At 38.0% G+C, this 23,586-nt stretch overlaps 1 protein-coding gene across 3 annotated transcripts in view; it reads left to right on the forward strand.

Moving 5' to 3' along the window:
• The first annotated feature begins 9,505 nt into the window (after positions 1-9,505).
• The window catches only part of LOC120541497 (leucine-rich repeat-containing protein 49-like), a 64,908-nt gene continuing 50,827 nt past the window's right edge, over positions 9,506-23,586 (forward strand). For 2 of the 3 annotated variants that reach the window (XM_039773193.1, XM_039773194.1), the window contains exons 1-2: positions 9,506-9,873; positions 23,476-23,537. In XM_039773193.1, the coding sequence (XP_039629127.1) occupies positions 9,829-9,873; positions 23,476-23,537 (107 nt within the window). In that variant the 5' untranslated portion in view covers positions 9,506-9,828. Of the gene's footprint in view, positions 9,874-23,245; positions 23,358-23,475; positions 23,538-23,586 lie in introns of those variants that run through there. The other variant, XM_039773195.1, reaches the window with a different exon arrangement.

Genomic DNA, 23,586 nt, shown 5'->3' on the forward strand with positions numbered 1-23,586 from the left:
ATACCTCTTCAAGAAGAACTGAAATTATCCAGAGTTGAGGTGCTGAACATAGGGTATGGAATGCTTCAAATCCATAGCCTACATTTACAGGGTTTTCTATAGTGAACACAACCTCAAAACATCTTACTGGTGCAATAAGGAAAAGTTGTCTCCATACCTATATAACTGAAACAAAGGCAAATTAGGTGACTTGCTTAGGGTCACACACAGTGAAGACAAAACAACCAAACTACAGCAAACTCATACAGTCCAGTGGCAGGCCAAATTAACATTTAGAGAGATCTCAAAACAATTTCAGATTTCCTAAAATGCAGGTCATGAGCTCTGATCCTTGAATTCTGTTTTTTTAGGTTTCAGCCTTTTTTTTTGTTCCTCCCTACCTTTTTTAACTTTATAAGTTTGACTTGATTGTATGCAATGTTATTTTCTTGAAATAAAATTAATATGAAAAAAGTTCACTTTTTAAGATATCTGAAACTCATTTACAGGTATCTCAAAATATGTTCCATTATATTTTATGATATTTTCAATACATTATGTGATTTTTGAAATTCAGTTCAGGATATCTCAAATACATTTTCAGAAATATCTGAAAAACTGTGTCCATTTTCAAGGTACCTCAAAAATATTTTTACATATCTCAAATCAACCTTCAATTTATTTTAAGATTTCTGAAATCCATTTTGAGATATCTTTAAATCACTCCCTGAAAAATTTCCTATTCTTTCAATGAGACTTCCTGTCTCTTAATATATATTAAAAAGTATTTGAGATATCTCACATTGAGCAGGAAGTTATTTCTGAGACACCTTGAAATTTATTTCATGTTTCTGAAAATGGACACAAACCTATTTTATGACATCTGGAAATGTATTTGACATATCATTGTAAATATGCTATTCAGATATTTTCAGACAAGATCATGTTGTTTTAAAGATATCTTAAAATATATTTGAGATATCTTGAAATACACAGATCTGAAATGGTTCAGAGAAATACTGTATTTGAAGATATCATGAAATGAAGCTGAGGTATCTAAAATGTATTTTAGATAACTGAAATTTGAATCAATATGAAGATATCTAAAATACATTTTAAGATGTTTATACATACATGTCCAGATATCTTAAAGTAACATCCTGACACTGGGGAAGGCCTGTATATGGTGGAAAGACATTTTCAGCAGAAAGGGCAATGTGTTTCTAAGGTTATTCTCAAGTATAACTCCAGTGATGGCAGCAAGGAGTGTGGTTTGTCGATTGAAAGATGGAAATTAATTAGGAAATGTTGCAGCATCAGAAACTGCCTGTTATAGATGTCTAAGGCGGCTTGGACGGGCCTTTATTGTGGGATTCTGGACCTCATGACATTACACATATACTCTATGACTGTCTGGCTATCCTGGTGATGGATGGCTCTGCCTAAAAGCTTTGATTCTTGTACTTATCTGTATAATTTCTTGCAGTCTCCAGTTCTTTTACTATTAAAATGTACATTGTGCAATCATTTTAAAGTAAAATTGAAAGAAATAATGTACAGATGTAGTCAGGTAAACAAGAAAGGAAGAATATACAAATGCACTAGAAAGAAGAATATTTTGTACAAGTGTAGTTAGTTCATAAATTATTAGTGACAAAGAAAGAATGCAGATGTAGTTAGGAAAATTACCTTTGTAAATTGTCCTTTGTAGTTGTTCATGTTTTGTTTGACCAAAATTAAAAACTCACAATACAGGTAGATGGAATCTTTTTTTTTAAATATTGTCTGTAGTTTCAAAATGAAGATTTTTATCCTTCAGGACAAAGGCTTAATTAGTTATCTGTTATATCAGAGATAGCATTTGCTTTCCATTTTAATTTTAAACCCTTAAGAAAGCAAATTCTGTGTTGCTGTTTGTGGAGTTATTTATATAAAAATATATTTCTGAATGTTAAAGTTTTCAGATTACAGGTTTGTTAAACAAACAAATACCATTAATGGATACATGAAAAGCCATCCATTTACTTATTTTTTTCATGAGGAAAGGAAGTCCTTTCTGGCAGCACTGGGAGAAAAGCCGAAACCTGCTCTAAATGGGATGCACAGGGTACACTCATGCCACACACCCATACTGGGTCAAATTACAGTCGGAATTTAGCCTAACCTAAATGTCTCTGGGAAACAGGAATAACATTAAAAGCCACCATAGATACCAAAAGAACACTGACACTTTACAGAAATAATAACTAGGCTGAGGTTTGCACCATGTGTCACGTAGCATTGATTAAAAGCTAACCACTGCCCCAAACTTGTTAGTGAAATTGTTAAATTCAGTTATTATACTTCATCAGATTGCAAAGCTAATTGTGTTATAGTATTGTTGATATTAAATACTGTAAATATACAATTTTAAGTACATCTAGTATAATCTGACACATTTACAAATAAATTCACACTTTATAAATTTAGGATCTTGCAGGGTTAGGGTTAGTGCCTGATGTTGCCAATGCTAGCTCGTTTCCTTACTACCCTAATTTCTAATTGATTTAGAAAATGAATTAATAACATTAAGATGGACACAAAATTAATGACACAGCAGTTTACATTTCTGATATATATATATATATATATATATATATATATATATATATATATATATATATATATATATATATATATATATACACATACATACACTCACCTAAAGGATTATTAGGAACACCTGTTCAATTTCTCATTAATGCAATTATCTAATCAACCAATCACATGGCAGTTGCTTCAATGCATTTAGGGGTGTGGTCCTGGTCAAGACAATCTCCTGAACTCCAAACTGAATGTCAGAATGGGAAAGAAAGGTGATTTAAGCAATTTTGAGCGTGGCATGGTTGTTGGTGCCAGACGGGCCGGTCTGAGTATTTCACAATCTGCTCAGTTACTGGGACTTTCACGCACAACCATTTCTATGGTGAATGGGCCGACTGATTCAAGCTGATAGAAGAGCAACTTTGACTGAAATAACCACTCGTTACAACCGAGGTATGCAGCAAAGCATTTGTGAAGCCACAACACGCACAACCTTGAGGCGGATGTGCTACAACAGCAGAAGACCCCACCGGGTACCACTCATCTCCACTACAAATAGGAAAAAGAGGCTACAATTTGCACAAGCTCACCAAAATTGGATAGTTGAAGACTGGAAAAATGTTGCCTGGTCTGATGAGTCTCGATTTCTGTTGAGACATTCAAATGGTAGAGTCAGAATTTGGCATAAACAGAATGAGAACATGGATCCATCATGCCTTGTTACCACTGTGCAGGCTGGTGGTGGTGGTGTAATGGTGTGGGGGATGTTTTCTTGGCACACATTAAGCCCCTTAGTGCCAATTGGGCATTGTTTAAATGCCACGGGCTACCTGAACATTTTTTATGACCATGTCCATCCCTTCATGACCACCATGTACCCATCATCTGATGGCTACTTCCAGCAGGATAATGCACCATGTCGCAAAGCTCGAATCATTTCAAATTGGTTTCTTGAACATGACAATGAGTTCACTGTACTAAAATGGCCCCCACAGTCACCAGATCTCAACCCAATAGAGCATCTTTGGGATGTGGTGGAACAGGAGCTTCGTGCTCTGGATGTTCATCCCACAAATATCCATCAACTGCAAGATGCTATCCTATCAATATGGGCCAACATTTCTAAAGAATGCTTTCAGCACCTTGTTAAATCAATGCCACGTAGAATTAAGGCAGTTCTGAAGGTGAAAGGGGGTCAAACACCGTATTAGTATGGTGTTCCTAATAATCCTTTAGGCGAGTGTGTATATATATATATATATATATATATATACAGTGGTGTGAAAACTATTTGCCCCTTCCTGATTTCTTATTCTTTTGCATGTTTGTCACACAAAATGCTTCTGATCATCAAACACATTTAACCATTAGTCAAATATAACACAAGTAAACACAAAATGCAGTTTTTAAATGATGGTTTTATTATTTAGGAGAAAAAATCCAAACCTACATGGCCCTGTGTGAAAAAGTAATTGCCCCCTGAACCTAATAACTGGTTAGGCCACCCTTAGCAGCAATAACTGCAATCAAGCGCTTTGCGATAACTTGCAATGAGTCTTTTACAGCGCTCTGGAGGAATTTTGGCCCACTCATCTTTGCAGAATTGTTGTAATTCAGCTTTATTTGAGGGTTTTCTAGCATGAACCGCCTTTTTAAGGTCATGCCATAGCATCTCAATTGGATTCAGGTCAGGACTTTGACTAGGCCACTCCAAAGTCTTCATTTTGTTTTTCTTCAGCCATTCAGAGGTGGATTTGCTGGTGTGTTTTGGGTCATTGTCCTGTTGCAGCACCCAAGATCGCTTCAGCTTGAGTTGACGAACAGATGGCGGACATTCACCTTTAGGATTTTTGGTAGACAGTAGAATTCATGGTTCCATCTATCACAGCAAGCCTTCCAGGTCCTGAAGCAGCAAAACAACCCCAGACCATCACACTACCACCACCATATTTTACAGTTGGTATGATGTTCTTTTCTGAAATGCTGTGTTCCTTTTACGCCAGATGTAACGGACATTTGCCTTCCAAAAGTTCAACTTTTGTCTCATCAGTCCACAAGGTATTTTCCCAAAAGTCTTGGCAATCATTGAGATGTTTCTTAGCAAAATTGAGACGAGCCCTAATGTTCTTTTTGCTTAACAGTGGTTTGCGTCTTGGAAATCTGCCATGCAGGCCGTTTTGCCCAGTCTCTTTCTTATGGTGGAGTTGTGAACACTGACCTTAATTGAGGCAAGTGAGGCCTGCAGTTCTTTAGACGTTGTCCTGGGGTCTTTTGTGACCTCTCGGATGAGTCATCTCTGCGCTCTTGGGGTAATTTTGGTCAGCCGGCCACTCCTGGGAAGGTTCACCACTGTTCCATGTTTTTGCCATTTGTGGATAATGGCTCTCACTGTGGTTCGCTGGAGTCCCAAAGCTTTAGAAATGGCTTTATAACCTTTACCAGACTGATAGATCTCAATTACTTCTGTTCTCATTTGTTCCTGAATTTCTTTGGATCTTGGCATGATGTCTAGCTTTTGAAGTGCTTTTGGTCTACTTCTCTGTGTCAGGCAGCTCCTATTTAAGTGATTTCTTGATTGAAACAGGGTGGCAGTAATCAGGCCTGGGGTGGCTACGGAAATTGAACTCAGGTGTGATACACCACAGTTAGGTTATTTTTAACAAGGGGCAATTACTTTTTCACACAGGGCCATGTAGGTTTGGATTTTTTTCTCCCTAAATAATAAAAACCATCATTTAAAACTGCATTTTGTGTTTACTTGTGTTATGTTTGACTAATGGTTAAATGTGTTTGATGATCAGAAACATTTTGTGTGACAAACATGCAAAAGAATAAGAAATCAGGAAGGGGACAAATAGTTTTTCACACCACTGTGTATATATATATATATATATTTTTTTCAAGGTCATAGACTCAGAGCTTCAAGAGTTTATTCCCAGGAACTGTGTGTTCAACATCTAAGCAGCCCAAATCACACCTACAAACAACATCATTCACTCACACGCAACCAGATCTGACCTACTTAGTAGCCTAATAGCTTCTTAATGGCAAACCAAAATGTATGTAGTAATGGCATTTTTTTTTTTCAAAAATTGCACAATACTGAATCAAACCGTAAATGAATGTACAGTATATTCCTTCAGCAATCTGAGTCATGGACTATCTGTTAATGGTTTTAGTAATACCTGCCTTTTAGAGGACTGCATGCTATTTTCTCTACAGTGTTCTAGTGAGTGATACACAAAGTATAATGCATCATCCAGCCAGCATCTCCTCATTTTTATAAGAGTCTGGATAATATCAATTTTATAGGCACCCTGGGAATGGCATGACGTAAATTTGACTCACCTTATGTGACTTCCACGATTGAATTACTGTTTTTCTCGTACTATGTTACTTCGTATGGATGGCATTCAAAATGTAACCTGAGGGTGTTGGAAAAGAAAAAAAACTTAATTACTGTGTACCACAATGCTCGAGTTGTTTTTTGAGTAAATGGCAAGTAACCCTAGCTGGGCAAGTCCTTGTTTGTGATTGTTAATTTAATGATTAGTATCCATAGTACCTCCTGATTATATTGTTCAATCAATATGTGAAGAATTCAAAGTAGTAGATCAATAAGCAATTCTTTATTAGGGTCCTTAAATTTTAAGAATATTCTGTTTAGTTATGGTGACGAATTCTATTGGAAATGAGAATATACACAAGAATGAAACACCTCCTTGTTCTTATTGGGACTCTAATTTAAATAAACTGTGGTGTGTTGTAAACAGATGAACGGTTTCTTAAAATACAAGCTTTTTTTTTCTGTTTCACAAAATCTACATTACTTAATAATGTCCTTTATAGTACATCACAATTCATTTGAACAATATCATAAGCTTCCAATATAAGAGAATCAATGTTGTTTTTTTTAATATAGTGTCGGCAGTTCCAAAATAGTATAATTAGGTATTTGTCATATCCCAGATAGCATTTGCTACATACTTCATGTAAAGATTTGTTTCCTCCAGACTTGTGCCAGTCTCACAGTGAATTGGACTGACACAAGGATCAAACACCATGTAGGGAGATTACTTGGGTTGACTTCAGTGTTGAAATTAGTTTCTTCGCTGATCAGGCTCCAATGTCCTTCTTGATAAAGTGCATTTAAAAGAAGCAAAAATGTTTGTCTTGCATAGGTCTTACCATGGCAGTCTACAATGTGGTAACAGCCATCTGTCCATTTTCTGAACCTGCTTTATCCAGCAAATTGCTATATTTCACAGGAAAAGCAAGATACCTGGGGCATTTTTTATGTATTGCTCAACTCCCAGGAGGCCTATTGAGCTACAGAAGACCAAATCAGTTTGATTAATGCTCCTGACATAGACTGTTAACAGTTGCTCTTATTGTATAGATTTATCTTTATTGGTTCTCATTATATAATATATATTTAATTAACTTCTGAATATCAGTGCCATTCACTGTCAAACCAATGCTGGGTAGAAGAAAAGGTGCTGAGCCAAAGGACAGATCTAGCAGTAAAATAGGCCGCCCCCTTATCATGGTTTGCCTCTATGATGTCATGTACATTAACATAGTGGGCTAATGTCCTGGAGAGAAAAAGATGCAATAAGAGAAGAAAGAGATCAGAGAACAAGACAAGTAAAATACTGTGGCCTAGAATGCATACCATCTGTCATGAAAATGATCAGAAAAATCAATGCCAAGTGATTCCTTGCAAAAAGTCAGTCTGATATTAAGGAATATGATGTAACAGGGGCACACAATCTTATCCAGATCTGATGAAAGACTAGTAAGATGACCAACTTATTTGACCCAGTGAAAATCCGGTTTACTGTATAAAAGTATTATTCCCATCCCGGGGTCAAACTAGCTATCCTATAACAATATTTTGTTATATGTAGATCAATCCCTTTTCAAATTTGTCTTTCACTAGAAAGCTACCAGGGTTGCCAGGTCAGTGGGAATCCCACCATTTCTGAGAGTGGCAGAGAGGCGGGCACTAAGCAAACTCTTGTCAATCATGAATAATCCACTGCATCCACTGAACAGGATCATCTCCAGGCAGAGGAGCAGCTTCAGTGACAGACTAAAGAGATCGTTCCTCCCCCACACTATGCGACTCTTCAATTCCACCCGAATGAGTAAATGCTAACATTAATTTTATTTTCATTTTTATTACTATTTAATATTGTTTCTTTGTATCAATATACTGCTGCTGGATTATGTGAAATTTCCCCTTGGGATTAATAAAGTATCTATCTATCTATCTATCCATCTGAGAAATCAGAAACATGGAAGGACAAAATGGGGGTCCAAAAAATAAGGTGGGTTTCTTTTCAGTAAATTACCTTTTTATGGAAACCATCTCCCATACCTTCCCACATTTTTCCCACCCCAAATGCCTGAGGAAAGCATCATCTGGCAATCATAAATGTACTGCATATTATGGTAGCCACCTGCAATTTGTCTGCCCACTCTTCTTAAATCTCGTATACAATTAATTTGTGGTCTCAGTGGTTTAGTATTGACAGCAGCAAATCTTTGACTCTTAGCACTTTTGGTGTTCTAAGAAGTTGTCTGCTTAGCTTTGCAAGATTAGAATTGAATCTTTTGATTATATTTCAGTATAATAATTACTGTTTTAAATGACTTCCCATACATCCAGACACAGACAGACATTCAGCAGGAGTACAGAAGTGAAATATAATGTATAATCAGTGACTTTGTTATTTCAATGATTACTTCTGCTTTTCTAAATGTTTTGGCTTTTGATGAAACTGTGATTATATATCTTGGGTTATTCCATTTTAAAATATAATGTCACATAAGAGAACAAGTAGCACTACCTGTATCTGTTTAGAGTGGTGTTTTCTACGAGAGATTTACATCCGATAAGAAAGTAATATTATTAAAGAATACATTCAGGAATGCACATTGAAAGTTTGAAAGAATTTATCATCATAATTATTACAAATATGTTAGAATAAAATGTATCTAGTTTAACAACTCACTCCGGCAACATCATTTACTTGCACAAGTGTCAAAACCTCTTTTTAGATAGTGTTCCATTTTTTAAGCGTGTAAATTACTCATTTTTTACAGAAATCACAGAATTTTGACCGTATTGTCTATACAGGGTTCCCATTTAACACTTCAAATTAAGCTCAAAACAAATCAGACAATGTTGGAGAAGTAAATGCCAGTACAAGGACAGGAAGAACACTGGAAGACCAGCCAGCCTTAACCTGGAGGCCCAGTTAAACTAAGGTAACATTTATGATTTAATAAAACACCAAAGATCAAGACATTATATAGGTTTTTAAATGACATGGTGATGCTGCAGTGTTCTCAGAGCTAGTAAAATGTAAGTTTAGTTACACTTGAGTAGTTACTCCTCCAGGATACCAAAACGACATTTATGCACACAAAGTGATAAAATCTGTGTAAACTACCATACTTAACTAGAAAAAACAAACACACACATTATCTGTTACTTTCGAATGCAAACTATTTAACTTAAATGGTCGGTATTTTAAGGTTGTATTATCACAGGTACGTACGGCATTTTAGAGTGTGTAATTTTACATTAATCACTCTGTTCTTTTCTTTATACCCAATCAAGCCAGTAATTTCGTCTGCTAAAATAAAAGTATAAATCCAAAAACACGGAATTACATACCGGAGCAGATGGAGTAGCATTTTAGTCATCCTAACTATGTTTTGAAGGGGGCGCATTATTTTTTTCCTGTAATTCAAATACTATATTTTAAATTATGTAGCACTTAATTGGGAGCACACTGATCGCCACGTAAATTTTTCAGAGCGTTTCATTCCGGTACTATGTCGTTTTGTTCTAGTGGTAATTCGGCAGGGATTACTGTGCTGCACCGGAAGTTGCTGCTTCTAAGAAAAATTGTACGCGGTTGCCAAGGAAATGAGAGCAGTGCTAGAAAGCAGGTTACGAGCGCTGAGTAATGTACAATGTGTTCTAAACGTACGATAGTGTTGGTGGATACAATGCTGAACTACGATATGGTAGACGCTGGTTAACATTAATTCAGCAAAATCGGAATTATTGGATAAAGACTAAATCAAAAATGTATGCAGAGCGAAAATAAATAGCATTCATCAAATGGATCTGATCTGAATCAGCATTTGCAAAATACATAATTATTTTATGTGGTATGATATATCTGTTGGAATTACACGAAGGCATTGACTTAACCACATAACTCCTTCGTCACTTAATCTGCTGGCATGTTGCAGGGCAAGTACAGCAGAGGTAAAGTGGTCGCTCACCGGGTAAGTTTAATTAATGTAACGTTTACATTACACGTTTGTGCTTTAGTCGGTCGTATTTTTGCTGTTTTTACAGGCAGTTGTTAAAGGAAAGTCTTTTTTCAATAGATATTGATTCTAATGAACACCTAAACATTTGCTTTCCGTGTACTTTTGTTAAATAAATGAATAAACTAATCATCGAACCATCTATTAACCTTCTGAATGTGATTTGTCCGTCACACAGTCACAGGGGTTCAAACCCCGGCCATGCAGCTGTACGTCGATGAAAGGGATTATTTTTGATAGGGATGTTGCAAGTCCACGGCCAGGTACACTAATACTAACAATCAGAGCCTGGCCTGCTGGGTCAGTTGTATAGTTACAAGTTGCATCCCTGTGCAATCACAATGGAAGCAGAGCACCTGTGGAGTAAATGTCCAAACAGTATACAGGCACACACTAGTTTGAATATTGAACCAGGGTCCGTAGTGAGACAGTAGTGAAATCTGATACACCTCCATCAGTCATTCAGGACAAGCTTTATTTTTATTTGTGCATTTCATAAAATATGTTATCAAAGGAGATTTTCAAAACATAGAATTATGTATAGCATAGGCCATCCCTCTATCCATTATTGGTATCCTACCTGTTCTTGAGACTACCTTAGCAAAATCAGGTGCAAGTCAGGAAATAGCCCTGGACAGGGTGCCAGCCCAACAGTTACTCAGACAGTTTCAATTTGTAGGGGCCATTTAAACTAACCTGCATGTCTTTGAGATAGATAGATAGATGTGGGAGAAGATAGCATAATGCAAAACCAAATAATGCAGAAAAATGTTATGACCTACTGAAGTGAACATGATAGTAGACTGGAACAGACAAGTAGTACAAGTTGTATGAACCAGAGTAAAGAAATCACAGAATCAGAGAATAAAATAAACACGAGCAGAGCCAGTCTAAAATGTGAGAAAACATGACTAAGTAAGAAGTGACAGCTATCAGAAAATGCTTCAGCCTTTCTTGTTGTTTTATGTGATAACTGTCCTTTTTGGGTGGCATTGCAATCGATGTATTAGATAGCAGTTCTGCCTCACTGAGCCAGTAGCCAGGGCTAGTGAACCTCTGGCCCAGTTGCTCTTTCATTACAGTTGACATATTCTCCTTGTATTTGTGTGAGATTTTCTGTGACTGCTCCAAATTTACCTGCCATTCCCCAAAGAGTGCCGGAGCACACATTTGTGCACACGCCTACACTCACAAATAGGTTAATAGGGTCATTCTAGTCAAGTATAGTGAAATTCTAACCTGCATGGGCTATTCAACGTGCAAAATGTCACCACAAATAGTAGAAAGCAAATTTTTCATTCAATCTAATCTGTCCACCTCTGTTTGGACTATGAAAGGAAAACTAGACTCAAATTCTAGTTACAGTATCATTTTAGTTTTGAAGAAACGTTTATTTATCATAAAGAGTGGTTAAGAGTTTAAACCCTGGGGTTGTGGGTTGTATGAAAAAGTCACTTTTCCTGCCTGTGCTCCAACTTTAAAAAAAAAAAAAAATGTAACCAATTGTATCTCTCAAATGTTGTAAGTCACATTGGATAAAGGCCTCAGCCAACTAACAATTAAAAACAGTTACTGAGTGGTCAATACCTCCGTGCATGTTCTGAATGTTCTTATTTAAATTTAACACTAGCTTAGCCAGGATTGCATTAGCTAAGTTAAAAATATTTACAAAACCACCGCACTTGCATTTCTGTCAGTTCATATGGCAATATAAAAACATTAGCAATTGCTAGAATTGGAGTATAATATAAAATATAAGCCACATAAATAATAAATTCCTTTCAGAATGTGGCAAGGTCTACGTAAAATAAATGAAATGGAAATTTAAAAGAGGAGATCACATCCTGTATTTGTAACACCCGCTTTAATACTATTTTAGCTTATTTGGCATTTTAGTTGTGTTGTGGGCCTCTGAATATATCTCAAAAGATTATTCAGCCTTGAATATTTTCATGCTGTACAGTAAAATAGATAACTAGGTTATAAAGGGGTGGATGTAGAATATCTGAGATTTCAGGAGAGAAAATTAAAATATTTATTCCCAGTTGCTATATATGTGATATTGCCTTGGTAGTTTAGTGGTGTAACAAGCTCGAATATGACAGAAGTGAAGACGTCACCTATATGGTGCAGGGAATGCATCAGTGCATTCATGTCTACTGTACCATCTCTACCTTTTACCTTAAAAAGCTAATCTAGGCATCTTAATTTTTTTTCATATATTGAGTCAAAGATCTCAACATCAGTGTTCATATTGATACTTCTATCAACACACCAAATGTTAAAAATCGAATAAATGTATATTACAGTTTCACAGGTTCATTTAATTTTATTGAAATTAAAGTTTCTTTTGACAGTTAATCTTATGTTTGGATCAATGGAATGTGCAAGTTATATACAAAGGTAAATGGTAACAGCAGTGTATCTCTTAAATGACAAATTACATAAGGACTATCATCTCATCCCAAAGTGGTCAAGGAGACCTGGATGCAATGTTGAGTAATCTTCCTATACACCCTCCTTTGTTAAATATGAACAAGTACTCATCACTATTATTGATGTTTTTAACAATAATTGTTTAATAAATTGCTTTATTCATATGATTGAGCAGACTTTTCAATAGTGTGTTTTTCTGTCCAACTCGACAGTCAGTGACCATCGCATTCTGAAACCACTCCACTGGTTCCTAGGGGTCATTGCCTTACTGGAATGTGAAGTGTTGTCCTGTTCTTTGGACTCAAGATGTTTCTCCTTGAGGATCTGGCTGTGTTTAGATGCTCTGACTGTCCTTGAAAATAATCATGTTGTCAAAAAGGTTTCCACCATCATGCTTCCCAATTGTTCTGGTGTTCCAAAGTAGTAGACTTTACCTGGTAATTAGCATGACTCTTTGCATGTAGGTAAAAAGTTGGTTTTTATTGATGCATATCGTAGAGTGTTTTACATTACAGTTTCAGAACTTTGTCACAAAGTTCCTTCTTGGTTGGTTGTTCAGTGTGGCTGTGTGGCCTGGCTGATTCTGAATTCTTTTCATTTTCAAATGAAGTAACTGTCTGATCATCTGGTTTATTTGTGCTTAAATGTATCCCTTCATGCAGTTATGTTACAGGGTTGCACAGGTAGCAGCTTTATCTGTTAACCACTTATCTCTGAAATTCATTTTTAAATCTGGGATCTTCAATAGATAGGCACACTTCTTTTTCAATCTTGTCAGTCAATTAACTTGCCCACAGGTTGACTTTATTCATATTTTAGAGTTACAGTATACACTCACCTAAAGGATTATTAGGAACACCTGTTCAATTTCTCATTAATGCAATTATCTAATCAACCAATCACATGGCAGTTGCTTCAATGCATTTAGGGGTGTGGTCCTGGTCAAGACAATCTCCTGAACTCCAAACTGAATGTCAGAATGGGAAAGAAAGGTGATTTAAGCAATTTTGAGCGTGGCGTGGTTGTTGGTGCCAGACGGGCCGGTCTGAGTATTTCACAATCTGCTCAGTTACTGGGATTTTCACGCACAACCATTTCTAGGGTTTACAAAGAATGGTGTGAAAAGGGAAAAACTTCCAGTATGCGGCAGTCCTGTGGGCGAAAATGCCTTGTTGATGCTAGAGGTCAGAGGAGAATGGGCCGACTGATTCAAGCTGATAGAAGAGCAACTTTGACTGAAATAACCACTCGTTACAACCGAGGTATGCAGCAAAGCATTGTGAAGCCACAACACCCACAACCTTGAGGCGGATGGGCTACAACAGCAGAAGACCCCACCAGGTACCACTCATCTCCACTACAAATAGGAAAAAGAGGCTACAATTTGCACGAGCTCACCAAAATTGGACAGTTGAAGACTGGAAAAATGTTGTCTGGTCTGATGAGTCTCGATTTCTGTTGAGACATTCAAATGGTAGAGTCAGAATTTGGCGTAAACAGAATGAGAACATGGATCCATCATGCCTTGTTACCACTGTGCAGGCTGGTGGTAGTGGTGTAGTAATGGTGTGGGGGATGTTTTCTTGGCACACTTTAAGCCTCTTAGTGCCAATTGGGCATCGTTTAAATGCCACGGGCTACCTGAGCATTGTTTCTGACCATGTCTATCCCTTCATGACCACCATGTACCCATCCTCTGATGGCTACTTCCAGCAGGATAATGCACCATGTCACAAAGCTCGAATCATTTCAAATTGGTTTCTTGAACATGACAATGAGTTCACTGTACTAAAATGGCCCCCACAGCCACCAGATCTCAACCCAATAGAGCATCTTTGGGATGTGGTGGAACGGGAGCTTTGTACCCTGGATGTGCATTACACAAATCTCCATCAACTGTAAGATGCTATCCTATCAATATGGGCCAATATTTCTAAAGAATGCTTTCAGCACCTTGTTAAATCAATGCCACGTAGAATTAAGGCAGTTCTGAAGGCGAAAGGGGGACAAACACCGTAGAGAGGTCATGGCAGAAATGGGATGAATGCTTAAAATCTATATATTTTAGTATTTTGTTGCAAACAATATATAAAAACTCTGGAGGTTTTGTCTTCTTTTCTTTTGGCATCATAGAGAAATTTATGCAGATGAAATACACAGGGGGAGGCACGATGGTGCAGTGGGTAGCGCTGCTGCCTCGCAGTTAGGAGACCTGGGTTCACTTCCCGGGTCCTCCCTGCATGGAGTTTGCATGTTCTCCCCATGTCTGCGTGGGTTTCCTCCCACAGTCCAAAGACATGCAGGTTAGGTCCCTAGTGTGTGAGTGTGTGGGTGGGTTTGTTTCCTGCCTTGCGCCCTGTGTTGGTTGGAATTGGCTCCAACATACCCCCGTGACCCTGTAGTTAGGATATAGCGGGTTGGATAATGGATGGATGAAATACACAGGATTATATACATCGATCGGCCACTGACAGGACTAACATGGATTATCTTGTTAAAATGGCATCTGTCAAGTAGTGGGAAACATTAAGCAGCCAAGTGAACAACCAGGTATTAAAGGAGATGTGTTGAAAGCAGGAACAATGAGCAAATGTAAAGATCTGAGCGACTTTGACAGGGACCAAATTATGACGGCAAGACGACTGGGTCAGGGCATTTCCAAAACGGCAGGTCTTGTGGTTTGTTCCAGATATGTGGTGGTTAGGGCCTACCAAAACTGTCTATGGAGGTACAACCAGTCAACTGGCAATAGGGTTATGTGTGCCCATGTTTCATTGCTACATGTGGGGAGCAAAGGGTATACATACCATCTGGTCCGATCCAACAGCAGAGCTACTGTTACATAAGTTGCTGAAAAATGTAATGCTGGCCATGAGAGAAAGGTTTCAGAACACTCCGTGCATCTCAGCTTGCTGCTTATGGGGCTGATTAACCGCTTACCGGTTAGAGTGCCCATGCTGATCCCCGTCCACCACCAAAAATGAGTACGGGGGGTATGTGTGCGTCAGAACTAGACCATGGAGCAATGAAAGAAGGTGGCTTGGTCTGATGAATCATGTTTTCTTTTAGATCATGTAGATGGCCAGGTGTAGCGTTTACCTGGAGAAGAGATGGCAGCAGGATACACTATGGGAAGAAGGCAAGCCAGCTGACACAGTGTTATGCTCTGGTCAATGTTCTGCTGGAAAACCTTGGGTCATGGCATTCATGCTGATGTTACTTTGGCACATTACACCTACCGAAAGATTGTTGCAGATCACATGCATTCCTTCATGGCAATGATATTCCCTGATAGCAGTGGCCTCTTTCATGCGATAGTGCACATTGCCACAATGCAAATATTCTTCAGGAATGGTTTGAAGAACATAACAAAGAGTTAGTTCAGGGCGCTGACTTGGCCCCACCCCGGAACTCAAAGGACTTAAAGGACGTGCTGCTAACATCTTGTTGTCAGATACCACAGAACACCTTGAGAGGTCTTGTCAAGTCAAGCTGCAATGGGTCCGAGCTGTTTTGGTGGTACAAGGGTGGCCTACACAATATTAGGCAGGTGGTTTTATTGTTGTGGCTGATCGGTGTACATGGTAAATGTATGTTAATCAGGGTAGAGTGTGAGGAATTCAGTGTTTATACACTGGAATGTAATTTTGAATACAAATTTTGATGTTCATGTTTGTCATTTGTGACAAAAGATGAAAAGCTGTAACCACATCCCTTACTGTAACTTGGTTTGAAACATGGTATCAGGGATTTGTTTTTAGAGTTGCACTGTTTTCTTCAAAAAAAACTTCTTCAACAGTTTAATGATTATTTTTGCCTAAAATATGTGTATTTATCATATACTGTAGGTTTAATTTTATTTTTTAGTATGCTTTTGTAGAAACCATATATATGGGTGGTGCAGGGAACCATATAGAAGCAATAAGATGATATATAAATAAATATATAAAAAATAAAGGCCACAGAAGAATGGCCTAATGTTCTGTACATAGTACAAAACAGAACTGTAAAGACATATAGTTTGCACAGTTTAACAGTACAGATGGCACTACATATGTAACGTACAGTAGAATTAGACATAAACCAGCAGATGGATTCAGTACAGGGCAGGAAGGATCAGGTTACCAAGAATTTAGTGAGCTTATGGCCTGAGGGATGAAACTTCCCTTGAAGCAGGTGAACGATGTGCTAAGAAATGAAAACAGGGGATGAGCTGGACGACTGCCATCAGAGATTATGGATTAAGCCCTTGTCAGATATTGGGTAAAGTAAATGGTATGGAGCTTGTGAAGGTTAGCCCAAGTTATTTTAGAAACAGTACATAAATTCCCTTGGGGGAGCTTGTTAGGTCACCAAACCTCACTGTGATGCATACGGTCAGAATACGTTCAATAGTGCAGTGGTAGAAGTTCACCAGGGTTTTGCTCTTTAGTTTGTTTTAGAAAAAGAGCCTTTACTGATCCTTTTTTAGGATGCAGGTGGTCTTGATAGACCACAAAAGACAGTCAGTAAATTGGACACCCAGGAACCTGAAGCTGCTAACTTTTTGGATACGGGAGCCACTGATATGGGCTGGAGCGTGGCTTCCTTTGTTCTTTCTGAAGTCAACACTGACCTTGTTTGTTTTCTCGGTGTAGTCATGGCACCATACAGTCAGGTCTTTTACTGCAGGCAGCAATCACAGTGGTGTCTTTCACACATTTGGTAATGCTGTTGTTCTTGTGCTTTGCTACACAGTCATAAGTGAGAAGACTATATAGCAGTAAGCAAAGGTAGTGACTCTGTGGAACGCCGATGTTGGTGAACAGTGTGGAGGAGTTCCTGTTGCCATTCCTTACTGACTGGGGCCTATTCATCACAAACTCAAATACCCAGCTTGCTGGTGGGCACAGTGGTGTAAAAGGCAAACGCATCGGATGAGTGTTCTTCATTTATCAGGGTGAGGGAGATGGCGTCCTTCCATTGAGCTGTTGCACCGCTATGCAAACTGTAGAGCATCCAGGGTAGCAGGGATGTTGTGGCTAATGTGGATTATGACCAGTTTTTCTAGACAGTATAAATGAAGACACTTTAAACCTGTGTTAATGACTGTCTGCTTTATTATGTGCCTCCTTTCAAATTTTGTCCAGTTTGACTGTCACTCTTATTCCTGAGTGAACAAGATCCTGTTTTACATGTTTATAAAAGAATAATTTTGTCTTCATATGATTACTGTTGCATACTCATAAAAAGAAAGAGAAAAATAATATATCCTGCATGTGTCACTTTGCAGAGAATTCTTTTTCAGCTACCCAGGATTAATTTATCAGGCGACCAAACATGACTTGGTATAAGGGAGTAGTCCAGACCATAATATGTTTTCACTTCCATAGCTTGTTAGTTCAACAGGTTTATTAAAGAGGTGGGCAGCACATTGCAGCAGTGATTAGAACTGCTGCCTCCAAGAGTCTGGGTCCAGATCCCAGACAGGAGTTTTGTCTTCTTTTTTCCCCCAGGGTGCTCTACTTTTTTCTGACACCCCATGTCCTACATGTTAGGTTGTTTGCAAATCTAAGATGACCCACCATAAGTATGTGTGATAGGCTGTGACTGCTTTTGGCTTTGGAATAAGTGGAGTTTAGGAAATAGATGGACAATATAAAAATGCAAAACAATGTGGTTAAAGAGGTTGTCCCTTTTTCACTGCCTGAATTGCAATTCCTTTTTAAATTCTGTTTCATGTTCTGTTTTTTGCTTATATAGCAGTGGTAGTTAGACTCTAATGTCGCCTTTAAGGTCTCACCACACCCTTGTTTTTTGCAAGGTTCATACATTCAGTATGTCCTACTTAGCCTTTGAATTAAGCCTGTTTGTGGTAACTCAGATAAAATCTGCATTACTCTTTTCTGGACTTCAGAAACTATGAACATTGGATGTGTGCTACAAAATCTTGTTGTTTCCTGTTCAATGGTAAAAAATAGAAAATAAACGAAACATACTCAGAAATACAGATTGAATTAAGAGAAGAAACAAAAAAGCCTGGACCTCACTGTAGTCTATTCAGGGTAGATGAATTGCTAGCATTTAAACACTAGGTTGATGAGATAACTGTGACAACTAGATAATGAAATGACCGTAATGGACTTTAAACTTCTGTGTAAGTTACATAGTGTTATACTATTTGTCTTCTTAATGCCAACATAATAACAAATAAAGGATTAGCATTCTACAAGTTCTAGGTTCATTCAATTTGATCCTGTAGAATGTTCTACTTTTAATGAAAAGTTAATTTTATATATTTTAGGAATATTGCATTAAGTTGCTTATACTGTGCTGTCTGCACTCATGCTGTTTCTTTCCAAATAGAAGCTTGCCTAGGTTTTGTGCTGTTTTTATGGAAATAATTGCCTATCTACCTTTTAGGCTTTACTAGGTCACTTACTTAAATTCATACCTCTAGATTCTAACTCAGACCCTACCACACCACCATGATAGATGTTGCAAAAGGTCTCCTTCCTAGAAATCAAATCAAATCAAATTGCTTGTTTCCTGCCATTAAGTTAGCTGCTGAGACATCTTTTACAATTCCCCACAGAACCCACAGCTTCTTGCAATCTGTCACATGATTTTGCACGTCTTCCATTTTAGAAATTTCCATTTCTAAGTATTGTACCGCAAGAAAAGCTGAAAAAAATCTGAAAGACATTTTATCTGATATCTTTGGCCTCTGTCACTATTACATTTTTAAGTCTACATGATGTCCCTTTCCTTTCTTTCTCATTGTTCACCTACTTTCTGCATTCTGTATCCTTTTGCTACATTAGACCTGTCATGTCTTCATTGTAAAACCTCTCAATCTGTCCCTTTACTCTGACTCAGTTCTTGCCATACTCCAACTTGAAAGAATGAAAAAGAAATTATACTCAAAAGACCACCTCCAAAGTTTTTTTTTTAGTTATGGATATAATCTGTCCCATCTCAAAATACTTTTTTTTTTAATTCTTGTAATTAATTAGTTCTGTCAGACTGTCCAATATTTAATACATGTCTGTCAAATCTTTTTTTATGGGTTCTAAGCCCTTAGCTTTGCACCTGTAACAATTTACAATACCAACCATCCACTTCTCTGTTCATTTTCTATATTTCAAAAATGGTGGGAACTGGAGGATCCTGTCCTTGCAGTGCCTTCTGCTAAGCAGTGACTAAAACAGCTAGAACATCTAGAACAGCTTCACTTTTCATTCTTCTTGATCTTGATGCTAAGTTTGACAAACTTGACCACCTCAGATGTGTATATATAATTAACTAACATTAGTGTGTAACCTGACTTTACTGATGTGCTAAAAATCGAGTTTTGTTTTTTAATATTACAATAAAATTAAGCCTAGTTGGGGGAAAAAACTTATGGCTTCACCTTTACTACACTGTTTCTGTCATGAGTTGCAATGAGAAAATATTGAGCTAAAGAGATCAGGGCACTCTATATACAGCATAATTCCTAGAGCAAGTCCTTGATCTTCCACTATGTCTTTCCTCTTTGGGCTGTGTCTAGTATATCCCACTCCTCCTTGATAAGTACTCCAGAGACATACTAACTACATGCCTAAACTGCCTTAAATGACTCATCTCAATACGGAGAAGCACCAGGTTCTAATCTAAGGTCCCCATGTACTGCTGATGTACTCAGGCTTGCTTTGTACTGTAATGTCACAAATTGCTCCCACTGGGCACCAGGAATGTAAACAAAGGTTCTGCCCTCTGTGCAAACAGCAGCTAACAACCATATTAGGTAGTCAAACAAAAGAAGAACTTTTAAATGTACTGTATAATCAAGCTTTTGATGGCAGATGTGTCTTTTTCTGCTGTAGGTAGCTCAGTCCATTCGTGCTTTGTTGCATTGACCTCCCGTCTTCATTGGAGAGTGTTCATGGGTACATAATTTTGGCCACTTGTACTCATAATATCAGAGTTTGTGACCATAAGTGAAGATGTGGGTATTGACTAGTCAGTAAATCAAGAGAAGAGATTTGTTCAAGGGCTTAGCTCCCGTTACACCACTACTGTCTGGAGTACAATTACAGCAAAACAGTTGCTACTTCTTATATGTGATTTCGACTACACAAAGCTGAAAGCTACTCTTTCTTTAGAAAGAACAATAACCTCTAATCCTCACTTCTACTGCACCATCGCCAGCTGTGAAATGCTCCAGTGCACAGTAGAGATCCCATTTATCTTAAATGATCTACTCATGTAACGTTTGGAAAGGTTGGTGCTTTGTTCCCTATATAGTGCTTCAAACCTAATTGACTATATTGACCATGTTTTCAGATGATTTCACCTGTTGATCACTAGATTGTTAATGCAGATAAACATGAAATCAACACTGGCTGTTTTTTAAAAGTGAGATGTTTTTCAAATATTTGATTATCAGGGTACATTGAATTGGATTGAATATCCAAATAGACCTTTTGGATGTACTGTATTCTCTTTTGGGCGGCACGGTGGCGCAGTGGTAGCGCTGTTGCCTCGCAGTTAGGAGACCTGGGTTCGCCTTCCGGGTCCTCCCTACGTGGAGTTTGCATGTTCTCCCCGTGTCTGCGTGGGTTTCCTCCGGGCGCTCCAGTTTCCTCCCACAGTCCAAAGACATGCAGGTTAGGTGGATTGGCGATTCTAAATTGGCCCTAGTGTGTGCTTGGTGTGTGGGTGTGTTTGTGTGTGTCCTGCAGTGGATTGGCACCCTGCCCAGGATTGGTTCCTGCCTTGTGCTCTGTGTTGGCTGGGATTGGCTCCAGCAGACCCCCGTGACCCTGTGTTCGGATTCAGCGGGTTGGAAAATGGATGGATGGATGAATGTATTCTTTTTTCCTCTGTTCTTGTTATCATTAAAAACAGCAGCAGTTTCTTAGTCCTCTTTTCTGCATGTCATTGGACTTCTGCTTACTCCCTCTGGGTTATTTGATTTGTTTATGTTTAATCTAAGTAGTGATAAAGCAAATTCCTGACATCAAAACAAATATATTTGCCGTCTTACGTTTGTGAAAGTTGGTTGATTAAATTTTAATGGAATGATCACTGAAATCGTGGGATTTTAAACAGGAATCCTGCATGGTCATGAATAAAAATGTAAAAATCAGTAATAAAATGTAGACTGACTAGCACTGAATGGCACTACAAACAAAATTAAGCAATGGTTGCTGTAACAACATTAAAAATACAGCAGTCTGTTATACACTTATAGTGTTATTATTGTTATATGTACAAAGAAGAGTGAGATTTTTAATTATATAAAATCTTTTTACATTACTCAGCATAAACAAAAACATTATTTTACAACAGTGGTTATCAAATTCAGTCTTGGAAAATCCATCTTGTGGTCGTAGGCTTTCATTCCAACTAATTTCTTCTTTTAATTGAACTGCCACATTAATCAAGCAAGGGGTTACTTCCCAGTTTGTGTTTTTGTATCAATCCCAAATGCGCAAACTGGTTATGTGAAGCAGGAATGCAAATGTACAAGAATTCTTTTTTTGCTTTTTGGTATTTTGTTCTTTTTAGTTTTCTTTTTATTTATCATATTATGTAATAAGCACACAAGTGAGTAACATTAAAATAGCTGCCCTTTAGCAGTCTGCATAGCTTGCCGTGGTGTCTGCTAGGTTGGGAGCATACGCTGATAGTACTTGCCACACTCACCACACGTCGAACCGCCTGGATTGGGACCAGCGGGTGACACCTCAGCACCACACTGGAACACTCTCAGGAGGCTTGGATGCCAATCCTGCCACTGACCCCCAAGTATTCCCTCTAAGTTGGAAGACATGCTTGCAATCACAGGTTAAAGGCCTTGCCCAACAGAGTAGTGTCACTTCTGGCGTTTACAGGATTCGCAGATCCCTAGCCTCAGAGTCGCCACCCTGCCCGCTGTTAGGCATGTCAGCTAGACTGGTCATTAATTGTCAGCATTCACATACAATTAAAGGAGTGAATGGCATAGAAACTTTGAATTAAAAAGAAAATGACAAAGTTAAGCATGAAAACATATGGCAAAATATATACAAATATTATTTACTTATAAATATAAATCTAACACTAATGCATTTATCTGAGAAGACATAAATAAAAGAACAGTTAATTAAACAGTAGCTTCAAGTAAAGTTAAAAAAAAAATGAAAGTAAAAATGACACATTGATTGTCAAACTTGTTGGAAGAAAAACCTGCAACTTCATTGGGCCCCCTGGACTGAACTGGAGGGACACTTTTGTAGGGTATACATCTGCTGTTGTTTATGGGCATAACCTGCTACCAAGTTTAAATGTTTAGGAAAATAATCCAGCAATCATCTAACCTACTTATTCCAGTTTTAGGCTGTAGAATGTCAGAGCCTATCCTGATAGGTTGGGAGTAAGACAAGAACCAACACTGAAAGGGATGCAAGTCCTTCACAGGGCTCACTAATACACATGCCCACACTGGGTCTTTCTGAAAATGCATGTACACCTACTTTCTAATATTATTAAATCTTATTTTTGTAGTGTCCCTGTTTTTTCAGGTTGATTTAGATGTTTGTTTGGTTTCCCACTTTTTGAAACATTTTCTTATTGTATTTTATTTTGTTGTGATTTTTCATGGCTTACTACTTTAGTTCTTCCACTATTCATCTTATTGCTCATCCATCTAAGCTATTTTTATCCTACTCCCTTTCGTCCTTTTTTCTTTCTGACTAAATTTATAATATTATGTTGAATGTTTCTTTACCTCGCTCCTGTTAGTGTTTATTTTCTCCTTAATTTTCAGTTCCTTCATTGCTTCTTTCCTTTTGTCTTTGTATTTCATTTGGCAAACAGCAGAGGACAGCTCCTACAGAGAGTATTTCTGCATTATTTCACATTTCCTCCCTCCCCCCATTCTTTTTTTTCCCTACTCAGCATCACAGAGCACCAGAGAGGATAAGGCTGTGTGCTAAACGGGAATGATTGCGAAAGACGTGATGAATTAGAAAATGGTACTGGCTTCACACTGCCAGGTGTGGAGGGTTTTGATACAAGCAGAATTAGCATAACTGACACTGCAGCTCTCCTTTTGCTTTTTACTGATTCCTGACATGAGCCAGAGCATTTTACTTTCTCTTTGTTTCTCTGCAGAGAGATATCAACTGTCTGCCCGGCCTCCAGCATTTGCTCCTCAGCTGCAACAACATCACAAGGTAGGAGTGACACTAGCCTTGTCGCTGTCACATCTGTTCCCATAGAAGT

This window comes from Polypterus senegalus, chromosome 12 (assembly GCF_016835505.1).
Source record: "Polypterus senegalus isolate Bchr_013 chromosome 12, ASM1683550v1, whole genome shotgun sequence".
Classification (NCBI taxonomy): Eukaryota; Metazoa; Chordata; class Cladistia; order Polypteriformes; family Polypteridae; genus Polypterus; species Polypterus senegalus.